At 48.5% G+C, this 26,467-nt stretch overlaps 1 protein-coding gene across 6 annotated transcripts; it reads right to left on the reverse strand.

Moving 5' to 3' along the window:
* Positions 1-461: 461 nt before the first annotated feature.
* On the reverse strand, positions 462-25,053 carry Septin4 (septin 4). 6 transcript variants are annotated; one of them, XM_047545058.1, is made up of 14 exons: positions 23,487-25,020; positions 22,787-22,831; positions 21,591-21,598; positions 7,624-7,920; positions 7,168-7,261; positions 6,592-6,678; positions 5,939-6,062; positions 2,601-2,735; positions 2,370-2,487; positions 2,179-2,280; positions 1,897-1,993; positions 1,641-1,803; positions 1,397-1,496; positions 462-1,134 (listed from the first exon to the last, which is right to left on the reverse strand). In XM_047545058.1, exons 1-14 carry the CDS (start codon positions 25,018-25,020, stop codon positions 1,075-1,077), a joined length of 2,964 nt encoding a protein of 987 aa, XP_047401014.1. In that variant the 3' UTR covers positions 462-1,074. The 6 variants fall into 6 exon arrangements, with proteins under 6 accessions (XP_047401014.1, XP_047401020.1, XP_047401016.1 ...); XM_047545059.1 differs by lacking the exon at positions 462-1,134 and having other exon boundaries at positions 1,425-1,443; positions 23,487-23,875; positions 23,945-25,053; XM_047545064.1 differs by lacking the exons at positions 21,591-21,598; positions 22,787-22,831; positions 23,487-25,020 and adding an exon at positions 12,779-12,961 and having other exon boundaries at positions 481-1,134.
* Between the last annotated feature and the right edge of the window lie 1,414 nt (positions 25,054-26,467).

Raw genomic sequence — 26,467 nt, forward strand, 5'->3', positions numbered from 1 at the left:
GAGACCAACTGATTCAGATTGCCAACAAAAAGCCTCAACTCTGGAGTGGGCCTGAACGTTTTAACACCAGGCACCAAGGCTAAAGTATCTCCAAATATCTTTGTTTATAGAGCATTGCAAAACCCCTCCCCCTCGGTACTGAGTATCGAAACCAGCGGAACGCTAATGAGCTACATCCCCTCCACAACTTTTTTTTTTTTTTTTTTTTTTTCCCCACTCAGGGTCTCCTGTGGTCGTCCTGCCTCAACCTTCCGAGTACCTGGGATAACAGACGTGGCCACGGTTGCTCCCACCGTTTTCCTAGAGCATTGGAACTTTTATTAGTAAGTTCCAGGAAGACAGGAACCTTCTCTATGTTCAATACATTTAACTCCAGGGTCTAGAACAGTATCTGCAACCTAGCAGATGCTTAATATTTGAATACTGAACTCCTCCAGGACAATGATGATGCTTTTATTCATTCCCAGCATTTGTTTTAGTATTTGGTGATTACATGGCCTTAAGCATTTGTTCAGTGCTTTATCATAGGCATCCTAGAGTTTAGAGCTTAATTCTGCATATCCCCTTTTCTCAGATCAGGGGAAGTAGGAAGTCAGGAGGTTAAGTGCAGTTTATACCTTATATTTTCCCAAGGGCTGCTATCAAATCCAGAACTGCTACAGAATTGAGGTTACTGTATATGAGAAAGATAGAGGCAGGCCCCGGATAGTAGAGGTAAGATAGATAGGATCATTAAAATGAAGAAATCAGGGTATATTTCAAGCAGGGATTGAACCGTATCATGAGAGAGGGAAATTTTCCCATCCCTTCCCTACTACAAGCCACCAGTGGCCCCCTCCATCTGTCTTTAAAACTGGGTCCTAGGATCTTGGTTTCCAGGAGGTGGTAAAGATAGACAGGGATACCAGAAGCCACCTATAGATTTATTAAACTTTATTTCCTCTGAGTCTCTGGGGAGTCAGCAGGGATGTAAGGCGAAGTGGCAGTAGCTGCGGGGGCCTGAGCAGAGCTGGTGCTGGGAGGGGCTGGCATGGGCATAAAGAAGAGATTTAAATATCCAGGACTGAAATCCAGTTAATGGGTCTCCTTCATCTGTCTTTGGATTTTGTGTAGCATCTCCTGCATCCGCCGCAGCTGGAATAGGCACATGCAGAAAAAATGGGGCCTTTTGAAGAGTCCCATGGTATTGGGGAAGTGTCCCCAAGTTCTAATCCTTTGAGTCAGGACCTTGGTAGCTGGGAGGTATGATGGAGACTGGGCAGAACCACCAATCAACATCCCAAGTGTGCACCAAAGCCAGGAATCTTTCTTTTCCCAAACCAAGAGATACCGAGGTTTTTAATTAAACAGGGGACTTCCCAGGCTGTCAACCCCTACCACCTCACACTGCTCTCACCTCCTCATCTTTCTCTCGGATTAGCTTCTCAGTTTCTGGATCTGTCCCTGGTGGAACAGCAGGGATGGGGAAATCGGTACCACTCTCTCGGGTCAGTTTGCTAAGGGGGAGGGGAAAGGAGGGCTGGTAAGGCTAGGGGATCCCATCACCAACTCAGGTTGAGCCCAAGGCCTGTAGAATAATAGAGGGGCTCGGTCTCATCCAAGGCTGCATTTGGGATCCCCCTGCTGGCTTCCGGTCATACTTGCGATTCCGTTCCTTCACCACCAGGCGGGTCATGCTCTGGATGCACTGTGCCCGGTAGTTCTCATAATGTGTCTCCCTGGTCACATCCTTCAGGTCCTGCATGTGGGTGCGCACCAGCATTGTCCTCAGCTTCACAAAGTCGCAGTGCCCTGGGTTTTCCACTGCATAGCAAGGCTAGGAGTCAGCCAGGGGCATGGGTAGGGGACAGCCACTAAGTGCAAGGAAATAACTTGGTTCCAAACTCAGTGCTTTACCTTCCACAATGCCCCAGGGGTAGAGTCGGCCCCGAACTCGTCGCCCTCTGGCCTCTACCACAGTGTTGCTGCCAATTACCGCAAAAGGGATGCTTTCCTGAAAGAAGTTAGGGGAGTACCCCCTGTTCTCACCTGTTCCTTTCCACCTCTATCTTCATATCTGCTTCACTCTAGGAAGCCAGGGTCATCCTCCTCCCCAGAAGCCTGTCCTTATATAGAATTCTACTCTCTTCTTCTGCCCAAGAAAAAAGATGGAAAAGGGATGCCCTGGGGTGGCCCCACCTTTAGGGCTTGGTCCTGTAATTTGAAGTCCTCATCCTCATCAGAGTCACAGTCTGGGAACTGGTAGATCTTGATTCCAAAGTGCTCAATCTCCTCCCGGATCTGGCAAACAGATGAGGAGCCCACAGTTCTGGGGACTTCATCCTTTCTAGAAGCCCACCTGCTTCCCTCCCGCCACCAGCTTCCCTCACTTTGCGTTTCTTGCGGTCTACTTCAGGAGGTGTCAGTGTGTCCGCCTTAGCCAAGATAGGCACGATGTTGACCCGCTGATGCAGGGCCTTCATGAATTCAACATCCAATGGCCGGAGCCTGGGGAACAGGAATCTGTGACCACCTGCAAGTGGCAGCCCTGCCCCTGATGCTCTTGGCCTGTTCCCTTGGCAGCACCCGGCGGTACCAGGAGCCTCAGGCTCGGACCATACCCGTGGCCGTAGGGCGAGATGAAGTACAGGCAGCAGTGCACCCTGTTGTCTTGGATGTTCTTGCGGTTCAGGCCGCTCTCATCTCGGAAATACTGCTCAAACTGCTGATCGATGTATTCTGCCACAGGCTTCCAGCTGGGGCAGGGACAGACAAGCAGAGAAACTGTGGGAGTGGGGGCTGCCTAGTGAGCTCTGGGATTGCAGAGAAGTAGCCCTTTCCCTGAGGAGTATTTTCAAGAAATTGTTATTTTCTGGTTTGTTTTACTACACTTTGAGAGAGATACAAGGGTGGGACAGGTATGTATTTCACATGTCTTGATAGAAAATTTGACTGAGTATACAGGCAGAGTTCAATGAATACTAGTTTGATGAGAGGAAAGGGTGCATGTGACCAATCAAAGCAAGAACAGCAAGATGGCTGGAGGTGAACATCAGCTGGAAGTCAGGGAAGTCCTAAGTCAGGCTCAGAGTCCAACCTCAGAGCCTTTGCTCATATGGCTCCCACTCCTTCCTCCACCTCTCCAAACGCACTCCGTCCTTAGAAGCCCTAAGAACCAGCTCTTCCATGAAGGTTCTTTTAACTATACCAATGCGCACTGCTTTCCTCTTCACTACACAGCATTTTATGCAGTCATCAACTGCATAATGTTTCCATCAATTTTGAATCCCACAGACTATGGTGGTCCCCATAAGATTATAAAGGAGCTGAAAAATTGTCATATTATAGCACCTTATGGACTACTTATGGGCTGGGGATATAGCTCAGTTGGTAAAGTGCTTGCCTCACATGTCCATGGCCCTGGGTTCAATCCCCAGCACCAGAGAAAAAAAAATGGATTACTTATGTGTTTGTGGTGATGCTGGTATAAACAAACATACTATGCTACTTGATAATAATATTAACTATGTTACTGGTTTATATATTTATTATACTATGTCTTTTATCATTATTTTAATACATGCTTTCTACTTATTTAAAAAAAACAGTTAAGGGGTTGGGAATACAGTTCCTGGGAATATAAGTAGGGTGCCTGCCTAGCATGTACAAAGCTCTGGGTTTGATCCCAGCACAAAACAAGAGTTTACAATAAAACAGGTGCTGTGTTATGCCAGCAGCAGCGTCATAGATTTCATGTTTTTTAGCATCTATTGATTGCATCAAGAGGTCACACAGTGATTGACATTATCATCTAGGTTCATGTAAATATGTTCCACGATGTTTGTTCATCATAAAACAGCACATGACAGTTTAAATTTTTTTAAGCATTTCAGTTTTGGCCTTCTATTACCTAGTGTAATCCTTACTGTCTGGACAGGTAGATACTACATCTTAAGCACGGTCACTCTCATTTTATATATATAAAAAATTAAATCCAGAGCAGCTAGAAGACTTGCTCCAGATCAGTTGGCTAGTAAATTCTCTACCCACCTGAGTCCCTGGCTTTCTGACTTCTAGATCACTGTTTGCCATTATACATTGCCTGACCCATTTACTAACTTGTGATGGATACATATGTTAAGAGAACTGCTTCCCCATCTCAATCCTCTACCACCACTACAAGACTGTACACCTCTCAGGAACAGGGTCCATTCATATTTGTTCTGAATTTCTTAAAATGTCCAGGCACAGGGCAGACACCTAGCATGTACTTTATAAATTCCTACTGGTTGACTAAATGAGTATATTATTAAGGTACACTATAAACTGTGAGGTAGAGATGTTATTATGATTGCAGTTGAAATTATTACTAATATTATCATGGAAAATAAAAGAGGTTAACTTGATGGACTGAAGGAGAAAGCAGTATTTGCTACAGTAAGAACCACGTACTGGTTGGGACTAGAATTTCAAGGCAAGTGGTTTGTTGAGACTGAGTGGGAAGGGTGATGACAATATGGAAGTCACTTCAACCCACCAGGAATATTGATGGATACCATAAGACCATGTCCCATGAAGTAGCTCAGTGCTGTGGAAGAATATAAGAAACAGCTTTCCCTCAAGACTTATGAAGTTGAAGAGAAACTGGTTAGCTGGGCTCAAAGTAATGATATGTAATGATCACAGCACAGAAAGATCTACAAGGGTCTGACTAGACTGTGAGGCAAATTTTGCAGGGTCAGCTTCATGAGTGTATGACCTGCACTCAGAAGACCTATACTCAGAAGGGTTGATTTGATGTTCTGCTGTCATATCTTGAAATCCTTAATAATTTTGAACAAGGGGCCCCACAAATTATGTTGCTGGTCCTTCAATTATTATTATGAAAAGTGGTAAATGTGAATAGCTTTTTAAAGTTTCCAATGCCCAGACATCATTCTGGAATGATTTTCAGATCAACTGGTTCTGATGATAAGGGAAGTTTTTTCTATATTTTTATATTTTTAATAAAAAAAATTTTGCAGTACTGGGGATTGAACCTAGGTGTGTTTTACCACTGAGCTACATCCCTTGCCCTTTTAGTTTTTATTTCACGACAGGGTCTCACACTAAGTTGTCTACTCTGGCCTTGAACTTGCAATCCTCCTGCTTCAGTTTCCTGAGTAGCTGGGATTACAGGGGCGCATCACAGTACCCAGAAAGGCTAGTATTTTTCAATTTTAAGAAATAAGAATGCAGCCATGCTCAAGATCATGCAAGATTTGAACTGTGAGTGTAGGGTTCCAACTACCACCTGTCTAACTTCGTTAGAGGTACCACCTTCTCTCTTTTTTTTATCCTCATCTACTGACTTGTGTCTGACCATTACCTCAGCATCCCTCCAGTTCATAAAAAAATAGCTAAGGATGGTGAAGTGTGCATACACGTGTGTGTGTGTGTGTGTGTGCGTGTGTGTGTGTGTGACAAAAACACCCTTTCTTCTGGCAGAGAACCTGAAGGGTACCTGGAGTTTAAGCAAGTTTCTACCCGTTTTTTCCCCCTTTGCCTCTCCTTCCCCTTCAGTCCTCCCTCCATATTCCTCCATCTCCCTTTCATCAAGACCTGGCATCTAAAATGTTGCTAGTGAAAAGAAAGGGATGTTTATTGAGCACCCACTATGTGTCATGCCCTGTGCTACATGTTTTCACATGTGTGCTTTTTTGAGGCTCTTCTTTTTTATCATCTGTTCCCACCACCATTATAGAATTATAGGTAGGTCAGAGTGGAATGTTATAAATCATCTATTCCAATCCTTTCCCTCTTACTTTATAGAGAAAACGACAGTTGTCCAGTAAGGGGAGGGATATGCTTAAGATCACAAAACCTTTCCTCCTAACAAGTCTGTCTGTGTGTGCGCCTGTATGTGTTTGCAGAGTTAGTGGTAGGTCAGGGGCAGCTGGGGTTGTTTGGTTAGACATACCACTCTGTGTTGTTGACTGCATCCCCAAAACCTGGTGTGTCCACAATGGTGAGCCGCAGCCTCACACCCTTCTCTTCTATATCCACTGCATGCTTAGTGATCTCCACGGTTTGCATGATCCGTTCTGAAGAAGGGGGAAACTGAGGCAAGGGCAAGGGCAAGGGCAAGGGCAGGGACCTGCCCAGTCAGGACACACCGCCACCCCAGCCAACTTTGCTGCCCAGACTGCCTCATTCACATTGCCCCTCTTCCCACCCATAGGCTGCCTGAGGGCCTGTTCTCTGGGAACCAGCAAGGAACACATTTCCCAACACAGGAAATGCCGGTGGCTGTTGGCTCTGGCCCCAGCCTTTTCTCTGCTCCCGGCCTTTTTCTTGGATTCCTGGAATCCTTTGGGGGTCAGAGACTCATTCAGAGAGCAGGATTCTGATCCCTGCCCTGCTTCAGCACCCAAATCTTTGGGGAGCTGGCTGGTGGGGTGCCAGGCCAGATCAGCCTTTAGAGGGATGCTGTCAATCTCTCTAGGAGGTCATGGGTTTCTGGCATGCTGGGAAGGGCCCCATCCCATCATCCCCACCCCACAACTCTGTAGTGACTTTAACAACCCAAGACAGGTCTGCCTGCCTGTCTTCATGCTCCTCTCTTTTCCTTACCTTCAGCACTGAGGAGTTTCCGGTCCCGGTACAGATCAGTGAGGAAGAGACTATTGACAAGAGTGGATTTACCCAGGCCAGACTCTCCTGACAGGAGAGAGGACAGAGGTACCAAATCAGAAGGTAAGATCTATAGCCAAAAGGCAGTTCCACTGGATCAAGCCTTGGTGGGAACTGTTTTCTTATCAACTGGGACTAGACTAACCAAACCATGGCATTTTAGAGCTGCAAGGAAGCAGAGATCAGCTCATCCAGCTGTCTCGTTTGAATGAAGAGAGAGCAAGAGATTGCCCAAGGTCACATGGAAGGGGCCAACACTACAAAGCTGTTACACCACTTCACTCCCCAGCATGTATGAATTTTTGGCCACCAAAGACTCCAGGCTATTTTTCAGACACTTTTTGCAAAGACACAGGTATTTGCTGCTTGCTCCTTTCTTACCCATGCCCCTTTCTCTCTCTTTCTCTCTCTCTCTCTCTCTCTCTCTCTCTCTCCACACACACACACACACACACACACACACACACACACACACCTAAAACATCCCATGCCCAACCCATCCCTGCCCCTTTCTACCTGCCACCATGAGGGTAAAGTCAAAGCCTTTCTTCACAGACTTTCGGTGGACTTGGTTGGGGAGGGTTGCAAAGCCCACATACTCCTTGTCGTCCTAATGGACAGGAAGGCAGAATGCATCAGGGTGAGAGGCAAGAAGGGTCCTAGCACCCAGCACCAGTCTTTTCTTTCTTTCTTTTAGGTCTTTGCCCCAGCCTTAAAGGAGCAGTGCCAGACTCTTTTTTTGAGTTCTCATCAGAAAGCACAAGCTGGGCCTTCTGGCCCTGCTGATACTAGTAGTTTCCAATGCTCTTGGGGGCAGACAAGAGTGGATTTGGGGCTGACACAGGACAGAGATGTGCCCCAGGTGCACACAAACACACATATACACACACAAACCCCAAGACTCTCAGCCAACTTCCTGGGTCTTCCTGTACCCACCCCACTAAAAGGCAAAGGCAGTGCTGAAGTCTCTACCTCAGAGGAATCATAGGGATCAAGCCTGCCCCATGGGCTGCGGGGCCGGGTGCAGGGGCTGAGAGGGGCTGGGGCACAGAAGTACTGCTGGCTGTCAGAGGACTGGGGCCATGAGGGGGGTCTGAATTCCAGGTCATCATCATAGAAGTCTGGGGCCTGGGGTCTTGGCTCCGGGATTTGGGGCCTGGACACCCTGGTTTTGGCCTCCGGTGAGTGGCAGCTCTCGCTTCCTGGGAAATCCTTCACGAACTTGCTCAGTTCTGCATCATCCGTGGTGTCCTCCAGGAAATGCTTGATCTGGGGGACCGGGGTTGGAGGTAGGGGGGTGGGGAGATGGAGTAGGTTGGAGGTGGCAGGGAGGGAGTTGGAAGGGAAGAATGAGGAAGAAGGCAGAAGACAGGAGGTGAGGAGGAGAGAGGAGAAGCATTCGTGATTAGAAGGGAAAGAAACTTGGCAGCCAGGCCAGAGGACATGCTCACCATCCCCCTTATCTTCTCCCCAACCTCCCCAAGCCAAGACATGGGGAAGGGCCCCAGGGTCCAGGAGGATCCCTGGGCAGCCTCCAAAGCCCTGCTCTCCAGTTTTGGAGCTCCCTCTCAGCAGGAAGTTTGTTGAGGCTGCCCTTCCTGGGGGTCTGGCCAAGCTGGGATTCAGGGACTGTCCCAAAGGCAAGGAAGTTAAACTGAATAAGAAGGAGCAGACAGAGGCCTGAAACCTCAGAAGAGTGTGGCTGAGGACTCAAGGGAGAGTACAGGGAGTCAGAATGGGGCACAGGAAAGTATGACAGGAAAGGGGCTGCCTCCCAGGCAGGTCAAGAGCCTGCAGTAGGTTCTGTGTCTGTCACTGCTGGTCAGTAAGCTGGGAACCCAGGTGCAGATTCTACCCTGGGTTCTCATTCTCCAGGGTTCACTGCCAGAGTTCAATCCTGCTGACCCTACTCTTACTTCAGATGCCAAGCCACACCAGAACCTGGCCCTGGACCTCAGGAGAGAAGAGTAAACCTACCAGTGGATGCTGAGTATGACAGGGGGCAGCCAGGAGGGACCAGGTAAGAGGATGGGAGGAAGAGCCTGGAAGGATGGCTAGAACTCCAGAATTGCTGAAAGCAATCTAGGGACAACCCCCCAGTTGTCACCTTGCTTCCTGTGTCTGGAGCCACAGTTGGGTGGTAGGCAGAGAATGGAATGGCTCCTCTATAGAAGCCAGTTCCACCCTGCCCCCATCTTGAGAGATGTGCAGTTCCCCTCAGCTCTAGACCCTGTAGCTTCCCCTCTCCTTTGGGGGTCAGCGTCCTTTGTGGAGTGCCTGGCAGTGCTGGGCTCAGCTCTGCCTCACAACACCCACGTGCCACCCCCAGACAATGGACAAGGGCCAGCTGCAGAAGCTGACTCACCCTCTGGGGGTTGGCCAAGCCAATGGGGGCAACCCTGGATCACTGTGGAGTCCCAGGTAAAATGGAGGAGATAAGATGGTCAGAGTCTTCCTGCATAGCCCCATTTTACAAAGGGATGAAATGAAAGAGGCAGACATGCATACTGCCAGGTTTATGCCAGAAGGGAAGGATTAGGAAAGGGAGGTTAGAAGGAAAAGTGCCCTAAGAGTTACTTCTAGGCTATCACCGCTCAAGTCCCCATACTTGCTGATACCTATAGTCTTTAGGACTTGCCTGGACAGAAGGGAGGGAAAGGAGCTCTTTAGCCTGAAACTAGAACTGGTATGTGGGGGTTTAGTGACTAGAAGAGGCAATCCTAAGGAAGGCCTGATATTTGTGAGATCTGTTGGGCTTACTATACAAACCCTTTTATGCTTGTTGGTCTAGCATAATGATTTAATTGTGCCCCCTTTCATTCTCAAAAGTATCCCAGCTTGGACAATTAATTATACAGCAACAGAGAAGGAATGGGGCTGAGGGATAGCACATCCTGTTGTCTGGCAGCTAATGAGTCTGGGAAATTCCAGGAAATACTGTCTTTCTACACAACCCCACAGTGCCCCAACAGTTGGTCTGGGGATTGGCTAAGGGTGGGAGAGAGGACTGTGCTCACCAGGAGGCACTAAGCAGAGGGGCAACAGGAAAGGGAAAAGGGAAGGTGCTGATGGAGAGCCCTGTCCCCCACAATCTTCCAGCAGAGCCACCAGAAATTCAGCACTGCCCTCTCTGACAGCCCTGGCTATGCATGATGCATGGAGGAAGCCAAACGGCTCTGGACAAGGAGTCAAAGATACCAAGGTCCTCGCCTTCTGTCTCTCCACACCCCCCAACTCTGCCACTGATTTTGAGCCCCACTCCCAGTCAAAGCAGGGAGAAGACAAGTTAGGTGCACCCATCTCCCAGAGCAGCATCTTACCCCAGCTTCAGTCCCATCCTCAGGGACAGAATTCCCTTGCCATCCCAGTGAACGGTCCATGCCCCACACTTCAGACTCCCTGTCAGCAAGCTCTAGGTCTAATTTTATCTCCCAGGCAAAGTTCCTCACACACAGAAACAGCCTTGTCTTGATGCTCTTGTTGTCATCTGGCTTCCGGACTTGCTCCTTTCCCTTTTTCTTTGACCTCCCTCTGTCTCTGGCAGGGGCCAAAAAAGCCTGTGGAATGTCCTACCCCACTCCCTCCTCCTCCTCCCCTTCCCTTGGCTCCCACCCTCCAAGGGCAGCTCAGCTGCAGTAGGATCACTTGGTTCCTCTGCAGTCCCCTCCTCCTCTGATTGGCTGCCCCATGACGCCTGCTCGCTGACTACCCTGGTGGGCACAGCACCAACCTCCCAAGTGTGTCTGCAGCACAGACTCTTGATCCACTTGGCCTCTTCTGTTAACCCCCAAGGACTCTGGGACCTGCCTGAAGACTATGAACTGTCCCCAAGGTGACCTGGCTCATCAGTACACCCAGGAGAGTCACCCAGGAAACCTATTCCCAACCCTACCCCCCATCTCTCTCTTTCACCTTAAGCAGTGCTGAAGTAGGGTGGGATATCCATTAATCCTCTGGGTATAGGTTCCAGGGGTCTTCCCAAGTATCCCTTTGTTTTCTCCCAGCAGAAGAAACCGCTATCCCTCCGTTTTAGAAAATCTGCTCCTAGATTTGCCTGAGGGGAATCCCAGCCACAGAAGAGGCTTTGCTCCAGTGACTCTGACCACCCTAGGATACCTGACCTCTGACTCATGAGGACATGTATCAATTCCATCATCCCATCACTCTCAGAAAGTCAGTGAGAGAGCTGCTAGCACTTGGTCTCTGAGGGGCATGGTTTCAAACATGTGGGAAACCGACATTCCAGAGGTTCTAGAGCTGCCATTTAGGTGGGAGATGCACTGAGGAATCTGGCTGGGAGTGTATAGATGGAGCACTCCACTAGGAGCCAGTGTTTCTGGTTGGGCTGGAAACACCCCTTTGTGAGTCTTAATAGTGTCTTTAATTTCAGGGCCTTAATGTCCATTGTGAATGGCCCTTCCTTGCCTCCCAGGGAGACTGGGGACAAAAATCACTCCCAGATGAGATACCTCAAGCTGCTTTGAACCTGAGGAGAGAAAGTAGTTCTCATGTCACAGGATGGTCATTAATGTTGGTCTGTCATTCTTTTCACATGCAAATGTAAACCCCCTGGGACTCCTGGGCTGAGGAGGTCTCTACACTGATTTTCAAAGCAGCTCCGAGCTCCATTCACAAGGAGACCCTCATAGAGGACTGTGACCTGAAATGAACCAGTCTAAGGACTTGGCTAGCTTGAGGGTAGGGGCCTGAGACTGGAGACTTTGTTGGTGGTGGTGTCTTTAATTAGAAAAGAACAGGGTGGCCTCAGCCAAACTGAAAGCTCCGAAGACCTCAGCTGAACTGAACTTGGTGTGTAACAGAAAAAGCCCCTCTGGTCCCTGCTGAGCTTGGCACTGGGGATAAACAACATCTCCCCAGGCTTCCATCCCTGGAACAATCAGCCTGTCCATACCCCATGTGGGGAAAAGGAGGGGGACAGGATCAGGACAGGCACCACTTGGGCTCTCTAAGGAACCCTCTTTGGGGAAGGTTATAGGGTCACCAAGACTTCCTGGCCAAGACTTGGGCCTCCGCCTGGACACAGCTTGAGAGACAAGAGCCCAAAAGGTTGGCCATTCTAAACCTGAAAGCTTCTGATTCTACAGGGTGCAGGGAGTTCCCCTCTTGTGCCTGCCCACAGCCAACATCCTGCCTCATAGGGTGGTCAAGAATCCCCTCCTGCTGTAAACAGCTTGTGCCTCCCAAAACAGAGGGCAAAGACTGGGAGGTTTCCAGACTGGGAAGGGTGGATGTGGCCTGGAGGCCCAGACACCCATACACTGTGCTTATGGCAGGTTATGGCAACAACGACAAGAGCTGTCATCCTCACAACCAAGCATCAAAACCTCCTACCTGGGAACCTCTGAGAAGACTGGCTGGGGTTACTGCTTCTCTTCCCACTACAGGCAGGTGGCAGGAATGAGTTCCCCCCAACCCCCACACACTGCAGAAGGACCTAGTTGGTGGGGTGGGGGGGCGGGTAGGTGCAGCAGAGGAAGCTTCCCCACGGTTCCTGTCTGGGAGGCAAAGTGATACAGCTGATCCCACCCCACAGGATGGTGGGGTGGGCTTCCCTCTCAGGTGTTCAGGTGCTTCTTTGAGAAATGGATTGCCCCTTGCCAGGTTGTGGAAAGGAGGGACCAAGCATCTCACCATCCCTTTTAGGGATGCTGGCAGTTTGATGGGTCTCTGTGTTTTCCAAAGGAAGTTGGTGCTAGCTCCCGGTGGATGGGTGAGAAAGGATCATCTATCTAGGTAACAGATGACTCAGGCAAGGGCGGAGACCCTCACCACCCTCATCGCTGACGCGCCCTCCCCAGCACAACATGCTGGTCTCTGCCGCGGGCACCTCCCACAACACAGACCCACCCCTTCCTCCAAGAACAAGGGCAACTCCTGGGGGTCGGGGCCCGTTCCGTAGCTGCTCCGCTTGCCGGGGAGGTGGGGAGAGAAACTTGGGAACCGCAACGCAGCGCCGCCCGCCAGCAGTGCCTGCCTGAGCCTGGAGCCGGCGACAGCTCTTCTCGCCCCGCACAGCCGGAGCTGCGGCGCAGAGGATCCCCTCGGAGCCACCAGGGAGCGGCGGGTCCTGCGCGCCCTGGCCCTGCCCTGCACCCGCCGGTCTTACCATGGCTGCAGCCCGGGCCGGGCCGGCTCCGCCTGGACAGCGCCCGAGCAACCCGCGGCTGGAGCTGCGCGCGGACCTCGCCGCACCGCCTGCCCCCACTCGCCTCCCCGAGTTCCGACCGCTCGGGGCGGGGCCCGGCGGCGGGGGCGGGGCGAGTCGGCCCCCGGGAGGGGCCTGCACTGCCACGGTGGGTGCCTGCGTGAGCTAGGCTTGGGGCACCAGCCATCCCCTGACGCACAGGGCACTGTGTAGGCCTCGGTTCCCCGACCCAGGGCTGCACTGACTGCCTGGCTTTTCCTTTACCCCTGGAGTGACCTCTTTGGGCATCGCAGGACCGCGGGAGCTTAAAACCAGTATCCAAAAAGAAAGCAAGGAACCACCTAACATCCCTAGAAGGAGGAGATGCCTTTGCAAGGGGAGGAGGAGTTGCCACACTAGTTGGAGAGAAACATTTAGTCACCCCAGGGATTCATCAAGCTTTTATGGAAGTGAAGTTGACTGATGTCCAAGTTACTGATGGTCCATACCCTCCCCACACCTCCTAAAGGGGAATGTCATACATTCTTCAGCTCCATTCAAGCTGTGGAAAAGACAGGTTAGCAGTAAGTTCCCTTTGTGCAGGACTCCAGATTAAAGATTAAAGAGGATTTACTGCATAAATTATCCAGGGATCATCTGCTGGAAGGGTGGAAGGGGGAGGCTGAGTGGCTTTAATAGGGCCTTGGAACTTTGTCTGGGGCTGAGGAAAGTGGGGAGGGCCTCTGGAAAAGCCAGCCCAATCATGACCCAGGCCCAGTCGGACCATTCTTCCTCTGATAAGCAGGTGAGATGCTGTAGGACAGATGCTTCAGCAGCTTTAAAAGTATTAGAAGCTCAGAAGCGCCAGAGCAACAGCTAGGAGGAAGGAACATTTGGAGGTGGGGAGTTGGTGATGGATTTTCCAAGTTAAGTAGGGTCCAAGTTAAGTAGGATTTTCCAAGTTAAGAGCTGGTCAGCCTCCTGTGGAAAATTCCAGAAGCATCCCCCTCTGACCCCTAAAAGACCAGGATGACTGGTCTTTGCCTATATTTGCTCTGGACAAAACTGAGCCCCATAGACATGACCCTCTCTATGGGTAGAAGTGTCAGATGCCTGCCTACCTTATTTCCACCTGATCTGTGAACGACTTGGCCACGTTTGGGACCAGTCAGAATTCAGTCGGGGAGGAACAGCTGGTAAAATCAGGCTCCAGAAAACATGGGACTGCTATTGGAAATATGATTGAATATTTGGCACTGGTGGACTGGGAGATTAAGAGGTATTGTCGCTTAAAGATATCAGGAGCAAATATTCATGAGCCAGCAAGTTGAGGAGAAAAATTCCTAGTTGGGTGACTACGAGCAACTAACTCACTTCACCTCTCAGGGTCTTAGTTCCTACTCCTGAAAATAAGGGGAATTAAACTAGATCATTTTAAAGTTTCCTTGCAATTTCTGGCATTCTAAAAGTAGATGCAATGAGGAAGGAGGGTATGCTGTGGGCCTTAGAGGAAGAAAACAAGGCAGCAGAAGGAGATACTAAAGAAAACTTGGACTTGAAGAGACTCAAATGGCTCTGGAAGAATAGGATGGGGGCCTACAGCTTGACTCCAGTGAGGAGGGACCTCTGAAGTTGTAGAGAGGCTCCCAGCCAAGGCCTGGGGTAGACCAGGAGATCTGAAGCTTATTCAGGAGGATAAAGACCTAAAGAGAAAAACCAATGGCTGTTAGAAGTTTGCAGAAGCAGTAGCTACTACTGCCATCAGATCCAAAAGTCAAAATTGGATTCCATGAGACTCCACTGTTCAAAGCCCCAGGCCCCTACTACTCATGCAGGTACTCTTAAAAATACCTCTTGGGGCCCAGCGCAGTGGCACAGGTGTGTAATCCCAGCAGCTCGGGAGGCTGAGGCAGGGGCATTGTGAGTTCAAAGCCAGCTTCAGCAAAAGCAAGGCACTAGGCAACTCAGTGAGACCCTGTCTCTAAATAAAATACAAAATAGGGCTGGGCGTGTGGCTCAATGGTTGAACGCCCCTGGGTTCAATCTCTGGTACCACCCCACCAAAAATAAAAAAGAATTATTAAAAGTAAGACCAACAGAGGTGAGGTCAAGGATTGGGGGAGGGAGGAGAAGAGGCAAAGGGATAGCATTGGGGATCGAAATGGAGCAAGTTGTGTTGTATGTATTCATGAATATGTTAAAACTCAGTCCCACAATTATGGAAAACTATAATGTGCAAATAAAAACATAAATAAAAAATAAGAACACCTCTTGGGTGTTTCCAATCAGTAGTCTGTGACTTGAGGTGAGGAGGAAAAGAAGGCAGCCCCAGACTCAGATTGTGGCTCAGTGGTAGAGCGCTTGCCTAGCATGAATGAGGCACTGGCTTCAATTTTCAGCACCACATAAAAATAAAAAATAAAGGTATTGTGTCCACCTATAACTAATATATATATATATATGGTAGCCCCATCACAGAGTCTTATTTTCCTTTATCATAACATCCCCACCCACCAGAACTCCAGCTGTATTTAAAGTATGGACACAGAAACATCTCAAAAGGCAGCTCAAGGCTTAACATGCAGAAGGCCCTGGGTTTGTTCCCCAGCACCACAAAAAAATAATAATTAGTAAATAAAAAATTAAAGGTAGTTCAGCTAGCTCATCCTCATCTGTGTTGGAATCCCCACTCTTCTCTGGAATCCACTGCTCAGACTCCAGAAAGTCCTGTGTGTCCTGAGGCACGATGGTGCCAGCTTGCCTTGAGAGAAGTGAGGCCCTAAGAGAGGCCTGAGACCATGGAACTTAGCTCCAAGCCAAGAATCTTGGGGTCTGAGTCCATAGTCCCTTTCTAACCACAGTACCAGAGGCCCAACATGAGGCACACTGGGTAAAATAAAAGCCAAAAATAGATTGAGCCATTCCACCTTCACAGCCCCTGTATGCTAGCCCTGTAGCATTTAGAGGGTTCTCGGAGACATAGCCTTGGCATATGTCCCCATGCCAGCTTGAACTGTTACCTCACTGCCTGAAAAGTCCCTTGCCCTACCTGGGCCCATTTCCAGGGCAGGGAAATGAAGGAATAAAGGAGGTTGAATTCCCCCAGCTCCAGCCCTCTTGATCCATGTTGCTAGAGGTAGGGTCTCATACCTGGTCCACAGCAGGACTGAGATCCAGCAGCCCTTGTAGAAACCACTGATGAGAGTGCTCTCCCACCTCCAGCCGGCAGGTGGCCTAGCCAACTTTGCCTCAGCATCACTCAGCTCTGGCTTTCCCTTGATATTTAACATCCCACCCGGCATTGATGTCCTTGTCTAGAATGTAATTTCCTGGGCACTGCTAGGGTGGTGAGCCAAGTGTTTGGGGAGTAGTTGCTTAGCTCAGCACAGAGGGTCATTCCTCTGGGAAACTCAAATTAAGTAACCACAGCTCCAGCATGCTGCTTTGACTCCTTTATTTAGGACAGGTCAACATGGTCTGTACAGAAAACCACACGTGGTGAAGGTTGTTTGGCACAGGTGCTAATAATCAAGGAGACTGCACTCAGGCCAAGCCAGGGCCCAGATTCAAGCCAAGAATAAAGATGGATTACCACAGGAAATCAGGATTTCAATCTGCATGACTAGCAAAAGACTACTTTTGTCTCTCACAAGCTGTTTTCCTTAAATGACATAAAAACTAATTGTACCCCCCTTCCCCCAGAGGTGCATGAGTCACTGATGATATAGTCAGAGAGCCCTGGGGTTGGGGCAGAGGGCCATCACTGGGTTGTGTCTTTTAAGGAAACCTCAGCTACGCTGTCCAGCAAGGTCTATGCAGAAGGAAGAAATCAAAATATCTTAAGCCCACGTCTCTCCCAGCCATTGCCTCATGTCCCATGTTCCAGGCATGAGATGTGGGTGGCAAGGTTGGGGGGAACTGTATTTCCTGATTCCTGCTAAACAGTCATAGAGAGGGGCAATTCCAAAGGTTGCACGGTGCTAGAAGTCAATCAATTGATGGGACAGGTCCTTCTAACACTCACCCCAGCAGGGTAGGGCTAGAGAGCTCAGAGCTGGAGGGACCTTGCAAATCTCCATGTGACTACCTACTGAATGTTTGACTCTCCTCATGAGCCTCCCTATCTTCCCAGCCTCTGTCTTAATACCTCCCATGACAACAAACTGCATCTGCCTTCAAACTTTGGGCAGCTGAGTTCCAAGGTCTTCCTCAAAATTGAGCCAAAATCTGTCACCCCTTGTCTTTTACCCTCCAAGTGCTTCCATACTAGAAGCTTTGCTGACTCATTTCACTGAACTTTGTTTTGTCCTTGGATGTCCACACCCTCTCAAGTGACCCATCTATATACTTTTCTCTTGTAATTAATCACAAGCCCCTCAAGGGCAGAAGCGTGTCTTCTATTTTAACCTCTATTCATTTCAATCCAGGGAACATGATGAGAACATGTGATGTGATGTGATGTCTGCCCTGGTAAGCAGGTCCCTGCCCCCAGGAGTTGACTGATCAATATGAACTGACTAAAAGGATGCATTGATTAGTGTTCACTCTGATTTTTAGAGCAGCACAAGCCTTGAGGCTGTGGGCTTCATTGACCCATCACTTGCCCTTAATTCTGGCTGCTTTCTAGCTCATGCTCACCACCCAGGCTCATAATTCACATGCAAATAAATGGATACTTCTCCCACTAAAACTCTTCTCTTCATAATTCTTGATATTGTTGAAATATTGAGAAGTTATTTTTCCAGGAAGATGTGGCTACAGGAAGAAGGATTTCTATACCACATAGTTGAAACTTTGGGGCAAGATACTTCTTAAAGTGCTCCCAGCTTTGAACAAATCCCGAGCCTCAGTGTTTTCATGTGTCAAATAGGAAAAGATCTACCTCAGAGGTTGCTGTAAAGATTCACTAACGCATTTAACAAGGTATAATCACTGAAATGAATGGTAGCTATTATCTCTGCTCTTGGGAAAATTATCTACACCAAACCAGCCACCGTCAACTGACTATTTCAAATGCCTTTTCTCCTAAGGATTAGAAGTGTGCATGTGTAATGGGTGTAGCCATGTGGGAGGAGAAAGAATAATAGAGTGATTCCTCAGACTAAAGTGACAATGGAATGACCTTGCTGTTGGCACCCCTGGAGTCAGCTTTTCCAGTTGGACATCACTCGGTCTCTAGAAAGCAGGTCTTGGTCTCAGACCTACTAACCCAAATTCCTGAAGACAGCCTCTATGGAGACCCCATGGAACTAGATGACTTTGGCCGTGGTTACTGTGCCAAATAAGGCAGAGAATTTGGCTGGCCCAGTCCTCTTACTCAGAGTCTCAGAAGCTGGGCTTCTCTCAGGAACTGCTTCACATTCTGTTCCCCTCCTCCAAGACTTCGTTCAGCCCCCAAGGTGCAGCTGTTTCTTGCTGCTCCCTTCACAGCAGCTGAGCCAAAAGCAGCTGAGCAGAGGAGGATGAAGGGACATGGCCATTTCTGCCATGCAGGAAAACCTTCTTCTGGCTGAGCAGCTGTCGAGGTGGCTTCTGGGTTATGGATTACTGAAGTATGTACCCTGTCCGCTGAAGCCAACCTCTGTAATTCACCTACTTTTTCTACATCTGACTTGAAAAATCCAACATTTCAAACACCACCAAAGTACTCTTATAGAAAGATATCATGTTGGAGATGGATTCCAGTCAGGAAAGCAAATAGCTTCTGAAAATATACCACAAAGTCCAAAGTGGATGTGGTAAGTTCTTTCCTATGTGGGATTATTCTGGACAGAACAAAGAACAAAGGGAGTTTGTCCTCCCTTTTGCCATCAAACCCCAGAGGAAGGCAGCACATTTTCCTGTGTCCATGTCATAGGCAGAAGGAGGGACCTGTCCAGGTCTCACAATGAAGCCAAGAAATCATTTCCCCTGCCCTGTGCTTCCAGGGGTTCTTGCTGAAGTAGACCACAGCTTGTCCCAGGTGACTTAATTGTCACAGTGTGCCCAAGACTGAAAGGATTCTTGGAACACAGGACTTTCAGTGCTAAATCCTTACAAATTGGTCAACTTTGCCTGTCCCCAAATTAGCAAGTCATGGCCAGAGATCACCAGACTTCATCCTGCTCTGGAATTGGCAACCTATGGTAGCTGGAGATGATCAAGGTATCATCTGACAGGATGAGATGGCTGCTTCCTAGGAAGTTGTGTGGTAGGGTCAAGCTACTGTGAAAAGACTCCTGAGGTGCTCTGCTCCATTTGTGAGCCATTCTTTCAACAATTCCCTTTCCTCTCAATTCTGATCCTCTGTACAAAGCAAAGGTAATTGGAGAGGTGAGAAAAACAGTCTGCAAGGTTGCTTTCAGACAGCCACATCCTAAGATTGTTACCAGCCCCATGAATGCAGAAACACTCCAGGTCCCTCTAAGGCTTTGAGGATTTCTGTGTAAACAAAATGCCCCTAAGCAAAACTTCCCAGTGGTTCAGAAAGGAACCACTAAGGAAGCTGACTATCCTAAAGACATTGAGGTCTGCCTCAGGTGTCACTGAGATGGTCTTCTCTGGTTTCTGGCCTCTTCTCCAGAGATGGTTTCATAACCAGCTTGTTCCCTGACAGCTTGAGAAGTCATATCTGAGGGTGAGTAGGACAGGTGCCTTGAAGACACAGGATCTTGGAGCTTGGGTGGCCCTGTCCATTAGAAGTATTGAGGCCCCTCCTGTCAAGAGCTGCTTTATTTCCAGGAACTCCCCAGAGCTGTGTGAGAAAGAAGCCCTCCATCCCCCTGCCACCACCAACCCAAGAGTACCCTCAGACCTTCCTGTTGAGCTTCTGCTAGTTCTCTCTCTCATTATACAACAACAACAACAACAACAACAACAAACTATTGGGAATGCTTCCTTCAATCCAGTACCACCTCCTTTCAGGAGACTTTAATCCCTAATGTCCCAATCCAAGGATGAGAAGTATCTGTCCCCCTAACTCCTTAGACAAAAGGTCCTTCAGGAGCCATGGGGGAGGAGTCTGACAGCGACAGAAGCACCATCTCCAGCTGCAGACCCACAGGGGCTTGTGAAGCTCAACAACAAACATGCAGCCTTCCACGAGCCAGGCCAGGCACTGGGGCTGGGCCACCAGAGAATTCCTGCTGGGAATGGAATCTGGAACAGACGCTATGGTCAAACGTTCCCAGATCAGAGGAAGCAGAGGCCTTGGACACCAGCATCAGAGTCTCCATTCTGGAGATGCCTGAGGGCCATGCAGCCTGGGGGACAGACTGGAGAAAGCCCAGTTGTCTTACATTTTTTGGGGGAGACTACCTGGCTCACATTCATGCCACCCTAATTTCAGAGAGCCAGAAAGACCAGCAGCCCAGCTGCCTGGGAGCTTTCCCTTTCCAGCTTCTGGGGAGCAGCTCTGCTGCCGAACAGGGCTGGAGAGCTGTAATTATCCAGACAGGATAAGAGCTATTTTGGGTAGGAGCTGTCCTGCTGCCAAGGCTTTTGACTTCCTAAACTAAAACAAGATGAACAGAGAAAAGGGGTGAGGGTGGGGGAGGACAGGGAGGAGCCTGCTCAGTCAAAAACATCAAATCTTGAACAAAGGGAAATAGTGCCCCTTCCCAAAGGTATAGATTTATATTAAGGGTAAGCAAGAAGCCAGTTGTTAAGATATCTCCCCCTGGCTTTGGGAAGGAGGATGTAACTGAACCCCCTACTGCTGACTCCCTCTCTTCTAAGACCTTCCAAGGGTATTTACTCTGTTCTGTTTATTTTGACATTTGGGTAGAGACTACTGCATATTGTTGTTTAAATGTTTCCTGTACATATCTTATCTTCCCAACCAGATGGTCAGTTTCTCAAGGCGGAAGAATGTTATGTGTGTACTATAAGATTTTCCCCAATGGTGCCTAGAGAGTGCTAGCCATCTGAATAAAAATTGTCTATGAAAAGGAAAGAGGGAGGGGTGGAAAGAAGGAGGGAGGGAAGGAGGGATTTACTGTTTTACATGGAGACTATCTCTAAAAGTGGCTACTCCCACCTACAGCTGAGCCCAGGGCTGGGGGCTGGATAATGGCAGAGGGGGTGGCAGCTGCATTCCTGGACACCTCCCCTTCAGCTGCTTGGTTATCTAAGCTCAAGTTGTCCCCCATTCATTGTTTTCCATCTATAGTCAACTGTTTGGCCTGGGCCAGTCAGCCCATGGATGGGACTTATTAGAGGTCATTGGTAGGTGTTGGGTAAGAGAGGAATATGGCAAAAGAAAGAATGGAAACAGGAAGAGCTTTGATCATCTTATCAAACATGGGCCAAGAAGAGCCGAAATACTTATGGGAACAATAAATACACTGCAAAATCAGGACACTGCCAAATTTAGGACACAGGGCTGCCAAGAGCAGAGTCCACCTTATGCCTTTCCAAATTGAGGACCCAAATAGTGTGTAACCCAGAAAAGTGACCCCTTTCTGGAGTGCCCCAGGCAGGAGAGGGGAAGTCAGGTGGGGACTAATCCAACCCATAGCTGCCCAGTCTTCCCACAGAGCACTTGGCAAGATTCATCATCTGCTCAAACATCTCTTCTCTGTTCTTTCTCTCCAGGGCTGTAATAGCTCATACAGCACTTGGGCAAATCTCCCTCTGGGGAGAAGTAGTGCCACAGGTGCACAGCTTGGCAAGTGGAACACAAGCACACTTGTGCAACGGACAAACTTGCAACCCTATGGAGCAGCTCTGTCTCCCTCCACACCCACTTCCTTCAGAGGACAGGAGAGGGTGGGGCACTGGAAGGCTGGAAATAACCTCCCAGTGACATTCTTACCTCGTCATCTGTCACAACAGAGAAGTAGAAGCCAGGCATTCCCAGGGAGCAGCAAATGGAATTCAGACAGTACCAACAGAAAGGGAAAAAGAGAATTTTACTAAAGATACCCAGTGAGAATAGGCATAACCTGGCCCAAATCCCCTCCTGTTACTCGTGGCCTAAATAACAACAGCTAGCATTTACTGAGTGTTCACTGCAGAAAAGTACCATGCTAAGTAGTAAATACAATAACCTAGAGGAAGCCATTATTCTCATGTAACCTATGGGAAGCTGAGGCTTGGAGAGGTAAAATAACTTACCCAAGGTCAGAGTCAGGAAATATTAGACCTGGGGCTCAAGCCCAATACAATTCCAGAATCCATACTTTATTACCTTCCTGCTTTATCGAGTTTTGCTCCCTCTGAAGGGCAGAGCTGCTTTTTGCAATCTATCATTCAGAGGGCTCATCCTGATTGGGATTGGACTGGATTTCCAGGGCTCTCTCCTCCCCAGTCACTTCTTCATCCAGAGCCCTGGGCTCTGTAGTATTCAAGGGACTGGAGCTTATCTTGAGCTACACAATGCTTAGAGCAAGAACTCCCTACTGCTATTTACTCTGAGGGCTTGTCCCCACCCTTCCCTGCCACCAGAGAATACAAAATGAATGGAGAGTCCTGAGGTCCTGAGGACACTTAAGTTTCTACCCTTGGCTGCAAAACCCACTGGTGACCCCAAGGAGAAGGCCCAGACATGCATGGAGACCCTTCCTGGGCAGCAGCTATTATTTCCCCAGGTCATAGTACTGGGAATTGAGAAGGGTTGAGGAGCCAGAGAGACACATGAATTAGTGTGTAGTCAGTTCCGAACAAGACTGTGAAGCAAGTACTTTGCTTTGGTGTTTTTTGTTTTTTGTTTTTCCTTAAAGGACATGATAAGTAAGACTAGGTAATCTGAAAGACCATGAGGTTTAAATCATTCTTCATTCCTGAAGTGACTTCTCATTAAGAGGAGAATGTTGAAAATAAAGAAGTTCCAATTCCCAAAGGAATGGCTCTAAGTGGTAGAATTATAGGCAAGAGAAGTTGTTCTGCTCCTTCAGGTCAAAACCCCAGCAGGCACTTTACTATAAGACCTAGTTCTATAATAGAGATAAAAAGATCCCACTCTGCCCCTCAACCTCCCACAATGAACCCATAGGAAGGAAAAGCACAGACCTTTTAGCCACCAGATGATTCGATTCTGCATTTCCTCAGAGACATCTGAAAGTAACAGACAGATTATTGCTTTCTTCTGTCTGTGCGATGACACCCCTCCCCGCCACTACTTACATCTACTTTTCTGTCTCCACCCAAAGATGCCCTTAGCCCTTCAGTCTCTCCAAGAGTTCCTCCCACTTAGGCCCAAATATCATATTCCCCTCTCCCTCTCCCTTCCTTCCACCCTCCCTCTTCACCACCATTAATGTCTTCCCCCTCCTGTAAGCCCAAGTGCTGACTCATCTGTGACCCACCTACTGCACTTTGATGCCAGAATATTTACCTGAGGCCCTTATTCTTTTCAACAGCCCTTACCAGCCCTCACCCCAGCTCAGTTCTTCATCTCCACACTCGGGAATCAGCTTCCGATCCTGCAAACCACTCTCTACTACCTTCCATTGAAAAGTTAAGCAGCATTGCCTGGAAGAGTCAATGCCTGACGCCAGGTCCAAGCATCATCATCGAGGTCATTAACTTGGAGCTCAGAGAAGCTGGCAGAAAAGTCATGGAGCACTGGGCTCAAAGATGGAACTAGCTTTGACACTGGCAGGAGGGCAGCCCTGAGGCCTGAAATGAAGAGGGGGGACTTTCCTGCCCACCCCAATGTCCCATCTCACTAAATTGGGGCTGCACTTGGGCAGTCTGCTTCTTCACATACCCAGGAAGAAAGCATTAAACCTTTGAATGGGTTGTTTGATGGTGTGCTTGGGGGCCTGTGGCACTTCCCTCAATGGTACCCGACCTGGAGACTCCTTTGGTGGTGGTGGTGGTGATGGTGAACTTGCCTTCTCTCTCTGGAACATCAGGTCCTCACAGAAAGGGCTTGAGTCCATTTCAAAAAGGGACACTAAAGAGTCTAGGGGAGGAGGAGACTTAGGCTCAAAATCAGGTGTTGTCGGCCGGCTTTGGGGCATTTCAACTTCAGGATTCAGTAAGGCCCACCATGAGGAATCAGGCCCATACCTAGGTAAGGACCGAGGGGGTAAGGGCCGAGGGGTCAGTTCCACTTCTGCATGGATGGAGGGCTTTCGGGAGGGTTCTGGATACCTGAGTGCAGGTCCTGGGGACACGTAGATAGTTTCTGGGGGTCTTTGTATTTGCTGCTTATAGATGGGCTCTGGAGTGACAAAGACGAGAGATTTGGGGGGGCCCTCAGACACTGCTCGAGATGTCATACGGTATGTTGACTGTCTCTGTGGAGAGATGGTGGCCTTGCGGCTGACCTCGCTGTCTCGGGTTGGGGACCTCATGTTGGATTCCCGCTCTGATACTATGACCTTTGGAGAGGGCTTAGTCTCAGTGTAGACAGTCTTGTAGAGAGTCTCAGGATCTGAACGTGCAGCAGCTCGGGTTCCAGCAACTAAATCTTTAAGGACAGAGAGTTTGAGGGATGATGCCATTTTCATATTCCTATGAGAGGACTTGGATTCTGAAGGAATTGAACTGTGAGGACCCACTTCTGGCTCTTGGCTAAGGAGCCTTCTATGGACTGTCCGATGTTCTGCAACATGGCTGCTGCCATGCTCTGGGCTAGAGGGACTCTTTGGAGATCTGACCTCACCAAGAGTCAACTTTCGTATGGGATCTGTTTGTATTGCTTCATCCTTTGGATAGGCTGAAATCCTACGAGGAACTCTGACCCCTTGAGGGTTATGGACCTTGGAAGGTGGGTCATCTTGCAAGTTTTGCGAGTGCAAGTTATCCTTCTGGTCTATAAAACTCAAGCGACGGGTGGACTTGGTATCTGGGGATAAGATACGGTGGCCAACTTCACGCCCTGGCTTGCTCTCACCACCTCGTCGTATTGTTTCCTCTCTGACTGGACTAAGGTGCCGATGTACACTTGTAGTATGGGAAGCTGGTGTCTGAACTTGCTGGTTCTTTCGATGAGGAGAGTGATGGCGGTGTGCTTCTGTTCTTGATCGGGTCTCAGTTCCCCGATGTAGGGGTGCTGCAGAGTGGACATGCCCTGAATGTGGGGACGCAAATCGAGAGTAGTCTGATGCTGAATGAGGAGTAGTGTGAAATGCAGCTTCGAATTTTTGCTGGGAAGAAGGGTTCAGAGAGACAGCAGCACTTCGGTGGCTTGAGGAAAGAAGGTACCCATGTCCCCGATGAGGGGTGGAAGTAGTAACCTCAGTCCCTTTATGTGCTGAATCTACCTTGGACCCAGTTTTATTTGTCTTGATCATCTGATAGACTGTGCCCTTATGGGTAGATGCCATATTTTATCAGCTGGCTTGTCTTCAGGATCCTAATGAAGCCTGAATATTTACCCTCATTTCTAAAAGTTGCTGTTCTTGGACTCCCACAAAAGTGGCTGTTGTTCTGAGTGTCTCAAATAGTCCCCTTAGATACCTTTCTGTCTGATGATGTCATAAAGGAAGGAGCTTCCTATTAAAAACATCCTGTTGTACACAGTTCTTTAGAGAAACCCAAGCAATACCCAAAAGGAAACTGAATTTGTTTTTGGACTTGACACTACCAAGCCTTTGGTCAAGTTATAACAAAATCAGAATTTCTTTGTATATACTCTTCCCAGGTTCTAAGAATTCTCAGAACTCATCCAGAGAAATCAGCCTGAAGAGTTTATGAAAGCAAGTCTACTCAAATCAATCATGCTGTTAGCCCCAGATTTAGTAAGGTATGTTGAACTGTACAGAGTTGCCCCAATTTTGTTTGAAACCACACTGTATGTAAGTCAAAAGATAGGCATGGTGGTACACACCTGTAATCCCAGTGACCCAGGAGGTTGAGACAAGGCTCACAAGGTCTAGATCAGCCTAGGCAACTTAGTGACACTCTGTCTCAAAATTTAAAAACGACAAGGACTGTGAATTTAGCTCAGTGGTTCGGTACCCCTGGGTTTGATCCAAGGTAGTTCTCTCTCTCTCTCTCTCACACACACACATACACACACACATACACGCACACACACACACACACACACACACACACACACACGCACACACAAATAGAGCTCCAGCAATTTCTAGGTTTCATGGAAATTGGTTTGATTGACTCTGGGGTAAAAATCTAGGTTACTCAAGTCTCATATCATTGGTCTAGGAGAATGTAGTACAGTACAAGGGATCTGGAGTTGGCAACGGTTTCAGTCATAAATGACTTGGACAAGTTTCCTGACTTGCCTGAGTCTCATCTGGAAACCACTTTCTGGTATGTGGGTATCACAATAATAGTTTGGGTCCTTTCTCATAGTCCTCTCCTATCAGCAATTCAACCAGTTGGACTCTCATTCTTCCTTGATTAGAACAGTGACTTTCCAATTTGGAGGACTATTCTGGGTCTGTTGCATTTTCTCTTCCTTTTACATGTCCCCTACCTCTCTTTTGGACATAGACCCTATCATATCCAACATTTCTATTATTGTCTCCTAAGGGTCATCATGGTAGTGGGTGGTCAGCCTTATTTTCTATGCTCTATACTGACCATCCTCTTCTGTTAGAACATTTTTCTTCTAATGAGTTATAAAATCAAGTTTATAACTAATTATAATGACATTCTAGTCCTCTTTCCCATTGATTTTAGTTTCAAGAATTCCTAAAACTTTTTTGCTCCTCCAAATTAAGTTTTTTGTATAAGGAATTCCAAAAAATTGAAATCATCCAAGAACCACTT

Source organism: Sciurus carolinensis, chromosome 3, assembly GCF_902686445.1.
Source record: "Sciurus carolinensis chromosome 3, mSciCar1.2, whole genome shotgun sequence".
NCBI classification, from domain to species: domain Eukaryota; kingdom Metazoa; phylum Chordata; class Mammalia; order Rodentia; family Sciuridae; genus Sciurus; species Sciurus carolinensis.